This window comes from Podarcis gaigeae, assembly GCF_964106915.1.
Source record: "Podarcis gaigeae genome assembly, chromosome: 5".
NCBI classification, from domain to species: Eukaryota; Metazoa; Chordata; class Lepidosauria; order Squamata; family Lacertidae; genus Podarcis; species Podarcis gaigeae.
This window is the reverse complement of record NC_139681.1, coordinates 59696499-59706311: the sequence shown is the minus strand read 5'-3', so window position 1 is coordinate 59706311 and position 9813 is coordinate 59696499. Positions and strand designations below refer to the sequence as shown.

Below are 9813 nucleotides of genomic sequence, written 5' to 3'. Positions count from 1 at the left end.
AAAGAAGGCATGAATGGTGAATGAAAATGCTGGCCGTCAGGGGTCTGAAGCTGACAGAGTCATGAGATGCTGAGGAAGATTGACTGGAAGGAAGCACAGACCTGCAAGGGGCAGGTGGGAATGCATTGCCCATCAGGCGAGTTTGTCTGGTTTCAACTTAAAGAGTAGAGACTTTTGCTAAGGACTGAAAGCTGTGAGTTTTTTGTTGAGCCTTTTGTTCTTTTATACCACAGACATCATTCGCAGTGATATTGCCTTGGATAAACAGAAAGGCTGCAAGATTGCCCAGCACCCAGACATCATGTTGGAGCTACAGAGGGAAAAGGCAGCTCAGATGCACCTGGTTCTCCTCAAGGAGCAGTTTTCCAACACTTACACCAATCTCACGCTAACAGGTAAGGTTGCAAGGCCATCATGAGCCAAGGATCTGCCCTCATTGCTGAGACTCTGGTAGGACAAATTGCTGCTTGTTTCATGGTGAGAAGAGAAAGCAGGTGGCTCCTGAGCTATGGCAGCTCACAGTCTGCAGGAAATGTTACACAAATTAAAATGTAATCTAGAGTGTGTCTCCTCACTTTGCTGGCAACTTGGATGCTGCCAGTTTCAGAATGCAAGAGAAAGCGACAATCTGACCTTGTTACACATAAACCAAAATCTGTGCCCAATAAGATAGAAGTCAGAGAAGGGGAATAAATACTAGGAAAACCCACAGTGTGTTCATTCTTCTGTTTGATGGTCTCATGTAACAGCAATAATGGGTTGGGTTGCTTAACAGCTTCTTGGGACACAGACAGACTCCTGGATTTGATTTAAGCAGCAAGAGGTGATCTGTGGCTTTGAGCAGCGTTTTGATGCAGCCAGAACAACAAGAAAAATGATTAGCACATGCCCTTTAAAATGAAGTGAAAAATAGCTGTTCCATGAGTATTTATTTATTTTAAAATATGTGTATATAGCCTACCCTTTATCAGAACTGATACCAGGGCAGCAGGGTATGATATTAAACAACTGAATTTATACATAAACAATAGACAAGCCCATAAAAAATACATACACATGGGGCAACTATGAAAGGGCAGTGTAGGCTAAAACAACCATTCCCTTACAAACATTTAAAATTCCTGAGTGAACAGATAAGTTTTAATATGGTGCAGAAATGATATCAATGTCTGTGCCAGTTGGGTATGTAATGGGAGGACACTCCACAAATGGGGAACCACCAAGGAGAGGCTTGCCTTCAGGTATTTGGGTCCCAAACCATTTAGGGTTGGCACCAACAAACTGAATTGGACTTGGTAGTGAGTAGGAAGATATATCATTGTTAATCTGGCAGCACCTCTCTATATGTCATATTCCTGACTCATCTTAGGTTTCTGCTGGGACTGGAGTGCCTCAATTTAAATATCTCTTATTACACATCCTAGGCATAAACCAGGGACAGTCATCTTCTCTGGAAGGGCCACTCTATTCTTCAGGTAGTGATCTGGGGACCAGAAAGGTATTTGACTCGGATTTGACCTTTCCACATTCAAAGCCAAAGAGAGACATATCATTCAGAGAACAAACTAACACATTCTCCGTATGAACAAAAAACTAAAGGCAAGCTTTTTACTGCACACACATTGATTAAAATATGATCAAGTTACTAGTAGGGATGGGAGAGAAATCTTAATGAGAAGTTACCTAATTTGTACTTCCCTAAATAATACTTGAACTTATGAACCAACTGTCCATTGGAATTTTCGCTTTGCCAAATTTTGCAGTGAAGTTCTCCATTCGTATGGTGTGTATTAAAATATGCGCATTAGGGGGAGGTATGTCTAGAAATGGATGTCAGTGAAAATGTGAGCTTCTCATATGCACAGTTTTGTGTGTACTTTTGTGTAACATAGTTTTGCAACCAATTTTCTCTAATATGCTGCATTTTTATGTGTTAGAGAAAACTGGTTGCAAAACTATGTCTGTTATGCAAAATTACACACAAAACTGTGCATAGGAGAAGTTCACATTAACATGTTGATCCTTTTTTTGTGAGAACATTTTTTTTAAAACTGTAAGCTGATATGTAAATGCCAAGAGGTGAACGTGAGACTGGAAAAACAAGAGACCAAAATTGACAGTTTTGCCCATCTCTAGGTGCCAGTAGCTAGCTACGTTGCTGGGTGCAACCAGCCTTCAGACGAGCATTTGGCCACCTGTGAAGTAAGCTCCCCTTTATTTGAAAAAAAAATAATAATCTGATGGGGGGCTGCAGTTTTTATGAGAGATGTAGCCCTGGGATGCTGTTCTTCAAGAGGCAACAGCTACTCCTGCCTTCCTTTAAGATGCACTTGGTTGAGAGGAGCGTTAGCAGGCCTAGCAGAAATTGTCTGACGACTTTCACCCTGGGCCTCTGCCCTAACAAGCAACACAAGTCTTTTTGTAGCTCTTTAGCACTCCTCAAAATAGCCGTGCAAGGATTTCAAGCTTCTTCCCCTCTCCCTGCCCTCACTTGCTTTAGTAGAAGGGATGCAGCAATTACTAAATTTGGTGTCCTTGAAACCAAAGCAGCACATGCACTTTGTGTGAACCCAGTAAATATTAAAGAGCAAATATAAAAGAGATAATGGTCCAGATGGAGCCGAGTGGCTGTTTCTATTACGGGTGTTGTTTGAATTATCCATGAAATGGGTCCTGGAATGACTGACAGGCTGTGAGGTAGTGGGGAGAGCTGCAGGGCACTCGTAAATGTCCTGCCTGGCTAGTGGGAGGACAGGAGAGAAGGATCTAGTTCTCCCACCTCTGGCCAGTGGGTGGCAGCGGAAAGCCCCACCAAGAAGTGCCCAAGTTTTCACCAGAAACGAGGCCCAGGTTTAAAAAGAACCCCTAGTTCCCAAGGTTTTGGGATGGGTGCTGAGTTTGTGTGACATGAACATCTATGTCAGCGCCCCACACTTTGTGGGGAGAAAGCAGGAGGCACCCAGGGCTGGAGGCTTTCCCAGTCTCTGGAGAAGACACCTAGCTGTGACAGATCCCCAGACTTGTGGCTGCATGATGTTTGGGCAGGATCCCTTCAAGCCATTTATCATTTTGTGTAACATAATCCCCTCAGCTGTTTATTCCCACTTGAGCTCTTGGAATCTCCCCTGACAACTTGCTTACTCTCCAGTAAACAAACTTCCCCCAGAAAGGAGGGTCTTCCCCTCCTGTGCTAGTCTGCACGGCAGTTTCAAAGAGGCCTAGGGCATTGCTTGCATTTTTGCCTAGGACCTAGCGCCCGAGGGGGCAGCCGGTTATTGCAGTCTCTTGGCCTTTTAAAGTATGTTTATGTTGGGAGGATAGAAGATTTTGGCTCCAGGTGCCTCTGTGAGGCAAAACGTCTTTCAAGTGGCAGGGCTGCGCGCAGCCTCCTTGGGTGAAATCGATGTAGCCTGATAATTGTTAGGAGGTTTAATCTCTCATTTCATAAATGTAACTTAGCTCTGTGTTCTTAGTGGGTAGAACATAATATTTACATATAACTAGACAGAGCCATGTAAATATTTCTCTTTCCTATGATGGATTCTATCATTTTGGTTGTGTGTATGGGATGGGATGAGATGACTGGCTGAGGGGGCAATTGCACCTGCTCCCTCAGGACCAGAGGACAAATACTTGCAGGAGAAAAATGCATCAGGCAGGGGTTTTCTGGGATGGAGTGAGGTGTAGGGAGTAAACTGTCCAAGTGTCAAGGGGCCCCTCCAGCATGGTGTGTTCTTCTTCACACAAAAATACTGCCTTATTGGTGGGTTTATTCTGCTTTAGTATGTTCTGTGATTTCCCCTCAGTGCTACCACATTATTGCTGCCCAGAGCGACTATAGTGCAACAAAAGGGGGACAAAAATAAACCAGAACACTTGTGGTATAAAAAGTTACAGGGTTTTGGCAGGAAATTACAGGATGGTCACTGACCAGGAGCGAAGCGGTATCACTTCTCCAAAACATTCGCAGGTGCAAACAGTATTGAAAGTGGGGCCACGTGGGGCCACCCCAATAGCATCATGATCACAAATAATCATGAATGCACAATAAAAAGGATGCCTGGAGGAGCCCCAGGTCATTCACGGGATCACCACTTTCTTTATCAAGCCTTGTTTTGCCACCAGATGAACGTAGACTACAGTACACAGCTGCCTCTGAGAATGAAGCTCAACCTCTTGCACAAATGGCATCTTCCTGCTATTCCAGGGAAAATAACAAGCTACGGTAGTTAAAATGTGTTTTGTTATCCTTTCCCACTACCCTGCCTTGCCATATGGCTAAACAGAAGAGCAAAGATAAGAGGTAGATATCTGTGAAATGGCTGTGTTCGTACCTATGCTAAAGGCTTTGGATCAGTTTCTGACAGAAAATCAGCCTTCAGTGTGCAGCCTTTATGTGACTGTTCTATCCCTATGGCTTGATCACCTTTCAGCATATGACAGACTGCTTTTCCCACACTCCATTTTCCTTATCATACACCAACAGCGAGAATGATATGGCCATGAAATAGAGTAATTTAGATTCTCATCTTGCTGTGTGGCCCAGTGTAATGTGTTCTGAACCTGCCACAGGCCTAGGAATGATTGTGGGCCATGTGAATTGGCCCTCACTTCTCTCCCAAGTTACGTGTCCCAGTGCTGGTCCTCTGCCAATTTCTGAAACCTGGCTGTTTGGACAGTGTCCTATTTGGAATGCAGCAGAGCCAGTTTTGCTTGTGAGTGAGTGTCTGAGAAAGCCATTCTGGGATGAAAACATCACCTCAGCTGGGACCTGGCAGAGGCCATTGGTCTCTTTGATTGGTGGAAGCTGTGGGTTTTTTTTTCCTTTTTCTTCCCCCCTGTTCATACTTATATTTATTTTCAGTGCTTATATCCCCCACTTCAAACAAATTTTCAAGTGCACTAGTAACATATTTCAAGTTTATCAAATACTGTAAATTGAGTATGAGACTTGCTGCCACCACTGACAGAACCATGTGTGCTTACCCTACAGTTGTGACCAAGGGTGAGGAAGAGCAGGTGGAACAATGAAATATGGAACAATGAAATATGACTCAACGTAGCACCACAGGGCAGGGAAATTTCCTTCTACTTCGAGGGTGTGGAAGCTTTTTCAGCCTGAGGGCCGCATTCCTTTCATAGAGAAACTTCTGGGGGCCACCTGCCCTTGGTGTGTGAGGCAAAGGAGGCATGCAACAGTCAGAGGTTGTGCTAAAATGTACATCCTTTCTGTGGCTGGCTGTGGAAAGATTAGCATTGACCCTGCTTTTGCTTTCCATAGGGGATGTTGCAATCACTTCCAGAACTATATTAATTGGGACTGCAAAGTTTCATCTGTAGATTAGTTACTGATTAATTGTGAATTAATTGATGGTGGGGAATCTTGTGCCAGTTTTGGTTAAGTTTTGTTCATTTTTTAGGCTATTTTATTTCTGGTATGTTACTATAATAGGGAATGTACAAGAAAATATTAAAGGTGCCTGTTCTAACAAAGGATGGTAACATTTGCTTTTTATACTATGAGTTATGTCAACATACATCACTATGTCAAAGAAGTGACATGCCTATTATTTAGATTTAATCAATTAATGGATTACCGTAGTCAGCAAAAGCATATGAATAAGCAGCTCAGAATTGTTTTGTGGCCCCAGCATTTATCATGCTTGAAGGGACAAATTACTTCTTGGGGCCTAGACTGTGGATATGAAACACTCCCCCAGCACGTGACTCTTGGCCCCATGTGTGTAGACATCCGGCTCTGTGCCTGGATTGGAAGGCTCATGCTGATTTAACTAATCACTTCCTTGAGAAGGGCAAAATGAGCATTTCTCTGCTCGTCTTGAAGGCAAGAGCCTAGGAGACCCTGCAGGGCTTCTGTTGGGGCTGCCCCGAGGAGGAATTTACTGCCAGAAAGGACATGACCTGACTGCAGGCTCATTAATGGCAGCCAGATGTGGTGCTGCTGCTGCTGCTACCACCCCAACATCCTGCAACTAGGAGTGCCTGCTGTGGTGAGTGAAAACACGGCTGACCTGTCAGGCCTCAGGCTGGCCATGTACTCTGCAAAGCCCTTGCCCAACACTAAGCATGGGAGAAGAATTCAGTGTGAATTAAAGCCAGATTTATCAAAACATAGCTATCCTTGAAAATTTGTCCTTGACTGAATGCTGTGATGCAGTTCTCCAACTAACCAACTAAGTATTGCTTACAGAAATGCATATATTAGGCAAAAATGTCAATGAAAATGAACATATAAGTGAAAATTAAATACCAAAATGCATTGTTCTGGAAGTTGCTGGCATAAATTAGTCAAAATTGTGTACAAAAATGTGTTCACTAGGAGAAATTTGCACAAAAGTGCTGAAGAATTCTCATGTGTATTTTTTGAGAGAAAATTTTCAAATTGCTGCAGAAATGTGGAGAACTGAATTTAAGACTGAAAAAATGAGAAACTGAAGGAACCAACCGAGATCTTTCTATTACTACGTAACACTTGCTGTCACTGCAAATATCTCATAGTCTTACGGCTTTCCCTGTGAGAAAAAACTTTCATATGGAATTATCCTCCATGCATGCAGTGTGGCCCGGCTCTTAAGTGCTGCTCTTCCATGGTTCATACTGGGAAGAGGATGGATGGGGAGCCAACACAAAGGACATTATTCCTGTTCTACAGTGGAACCTCAGGTTGCAGACGTAATCCGTGACGGAAGCACATCTGAAACCCAAAGCCTTCGCATCCTGAAGCGCCGGTGTGATTTGGCGCTTCTGCGCATGTGTGAGCCGTGAAACCTGGAAGTAACCCGTTCCGGTACTTCCGGGTTTCCCACAGTCCGCAACCTGAAAACAGGTAACCTGAAGCAGCTGTAACATGAGGTATGACTGTATCTTCATTTACTGCAGCAGACTCTAGTGCCACTGTCTGTAAACATCGTCACATTGACTAACAGACAGAGAGCTTGCCCCTGCTTATGTAAGTATACTTTCACCAAATGGCTTGCAAACATCAGCATAGTTGCACATGCCAACCATGTCTAGCTCTGCTGAAGGGGAAAATAATATTGAAATGTCAAATGGAAATAAATCCAGTTTTGCCAAAGCTTCCATTCACAAGAGACCAGATTTTAATTAGTGCCTTCCAACTTCCTTTAGAAAGTTATTTGACTTCAATTAGCTGAACTGGCACATTGTTAGGGAGCAGGACAGACTGGATAGCTGAGCTTTGTGACAGGCATAGCAGTGGCCTAAATTTTTCCAGTGTTCAGTAAAGCACTGTGCAATCTCTGTAGAAGTACTTCACTTATTTTAAAAAGGCACCTTCAGCCATCTAACTTTAAAATGGGCCGAGATGAATAGAAATAATAGCCAGTGAGATATTCACATTCCTAATTTCTTATGTATCAGGGAACATCCCCTGGGTTACAGGGTATACCGAGATTCTGTCCTGACATCAGATTGACTTATATGTATACAGTGGTACCTCGGGTTACATACGCTTCAGGTTACATACGCTTCAGGTTACAGACTCCGCTAACCCAGAAATAGTGCTTCAGGTTAAGAACTTTGCTTCAGGATGAGAACAGAAATCGTGCACGGCGGCAGCAGGAGGCCCCATTAACTAAAGTGGTGCTTCAGGTTAAGAACAGTTTCAGGTTAAGTACAGACCTCTGGAACGAATTAAGTACTTAACCCGAGGTACCACTGTACATCTTATACACTGTAAAATATTCTGTCTGCTCCACTTTGAAGAAGCTAATGATTGGCAGCATGTATCTAAAACCTGCTCTAGTATATTCCTTTCTCTAATCAATCTTTGATAGCGATACATCCACTTAGATGTGACTTACACATGTACATATATCACTTTATCATTAATGCTCAGTGACGCCGGGGGATGTGTGACCAGTCAACATTGAAAAGTATTGTGTTTGAGTTGACAATCAGGCAATATTATTCTCTTTGCAGTTATTAGTCTGGAATGGCTCATTCACTGATGCAAATCATTAGCTGTATGTGCAAAGTGATAGGAGTGATAGATTTTGTTTATTACACTGTTCATAGTACTGGACATATCTAAACAAAAAATAAATAATTTTGTTCAGTTAAAAATGGCTAAACACTCCATCTATTAGTTTCCCTCTTATATTGGAATGACGCAGAACCAACATGTTCACAGGTCATGGTTGTTGTCTTCATCAATTTCATGTGAACAAGTCACAAGTATAGTGCCTCACAGGAACAACATTGAAAAAAGAATGTTCAAGCATATTTTGAAACCTCCACGGGTTCTCCCTCCTTTTTCACTGACTGGTGTGCGCATGTATTCTCTCCCTTCATCTCTGGTCCCTTTGCTTCCCATCTCTTTACCTCTCTTATGATTGGCTTATATGTACTGTTGTCATAGCAGGGCACTTCAGGAACAACTGCCAGAGCCCCTCTATCTGCTATTGGATCCTGCAGAATTCATAGTGGTGTGGGTGAATTGTATTTTGTATTGTCATGATCTGCCTTGGACTTTCTTAATGGAAGGTGGTATATAAAATGTTTTTTAAATGAAGAAGAACTCTATCGCAGGCAACTTTTATTAAACTGTACAGGTAGGATATCCAGATTCCAATGGCCAAGAATTCTGAGGGAGAAAGTTCTCTTTTTTGGCCTCAGATAAAAATTCTGGCCAACCTTACAGGGCCATTAAAAGTGTCATTGAGATTATGCATGGAACCTGATTTGAACTTTCTTTAAGCATTACATAACTGGTACCACTGTCACCTGTCCTTTTCCTTTGACGTTTGTCTTTAAGACATTTGTCATCATTTGCCTGTCTGAATAAAGTATTCCTTTGCAACAGAGCTGCTGGGTCCAGATTCCAAAAGAGCCTTGAGATCTTTCAGAGTTGATAAAAGGACTTATCTTGTCTCTGCTGCTGTGTGAGGGAAACACTGTGCCTGCCAGTATCATTTGAGAGGCTTCACTTCAAGCTGCTCTGTGGTCAAAATGTTTGGGTGAAAAATACTAGACCCTCGTTTTGAGCTCATGTGCAGCACTTGTGCTTAACTATATGATCCAAAGCTCTGTACACGCGGGATCGTTCCTTTTTGACCTGGGAAAGGATACACTTTGCGCTTGGATGCGATGCGCAAGCTCCTTTACTTGGATGGGGCATTTTCTTTTCTTAGATGAAACCAAGTAGCCCAAATGTATAAGAGATTCTGGATTACACTCCAGCTATGATAATTATCTCCTGCCAACCTAGCAGTTCGAAAGCACGTCAAAGTGCAAGTAGATAAATAGGTACCGCTCTGGCGGGAAGGTAAACGGCGTTTCCGTGCGCTGCTCTGGTTCTCCAGAAGCGGCTTAGTCATGCTGGCCACATGACCCGGAAGCTGTACGCCGGCTCCCTCGGCCAGTAAAGCGATATGAGCGCCGCAACCCCAGAGTCAGCCACAACTGGACCTAATGGTCAGGGGTCCTTTTACCTTTACGATAATTATGTTACTATCTCAATTTAAACTGAATCAATTTACAGATATACTTGGGATGTATTTTTCTTGAAGTTTTTCCCCTTTTCGTGTAGGTTACTTATATTTGCATTTTAAAGTGTTTATTTTAGGCAGAAAATGATTTAACCACCACTGCCCTCATGTTCCTTGAGCTGAAAAACAAAGGGTATGATCACATGTTTTAATTATTGTCTGCAAGCAGCCCTGATTGACTCATGTTAGTAAAGTGGGTTGTACTCGTAAATAAACAAACAAATAAAACAAAACTCTGCCTTCTATGCTGGACGTGGGAGTCTGGATCTAGGCATATGCCAGC

General features: G+C 42.9%; 1 protein-coding gene across 2 annotated transcripts in view; it reads left to right on the top strand.

Moving 5' to 3' along the window:
* HPSE2 (heparanase 2 (inactive)) overlaps positions 1-9813 on the top strand; it is a 115825-nt gene that overhangs the window by 20253 nt on the left and 85759 nt on the right. For both annotated transcript variants that reach the window (XM_083740057.1, XM_083740058.1), the window contains one exon: positions 234-395. In XM_083740057.1, coding sequence (XP_083596183.1) covers positions 234-395 — 162 coding nt within the window. The remainder of the gene's footprint in view (positions 1-233; positions 396-9813) is intronic.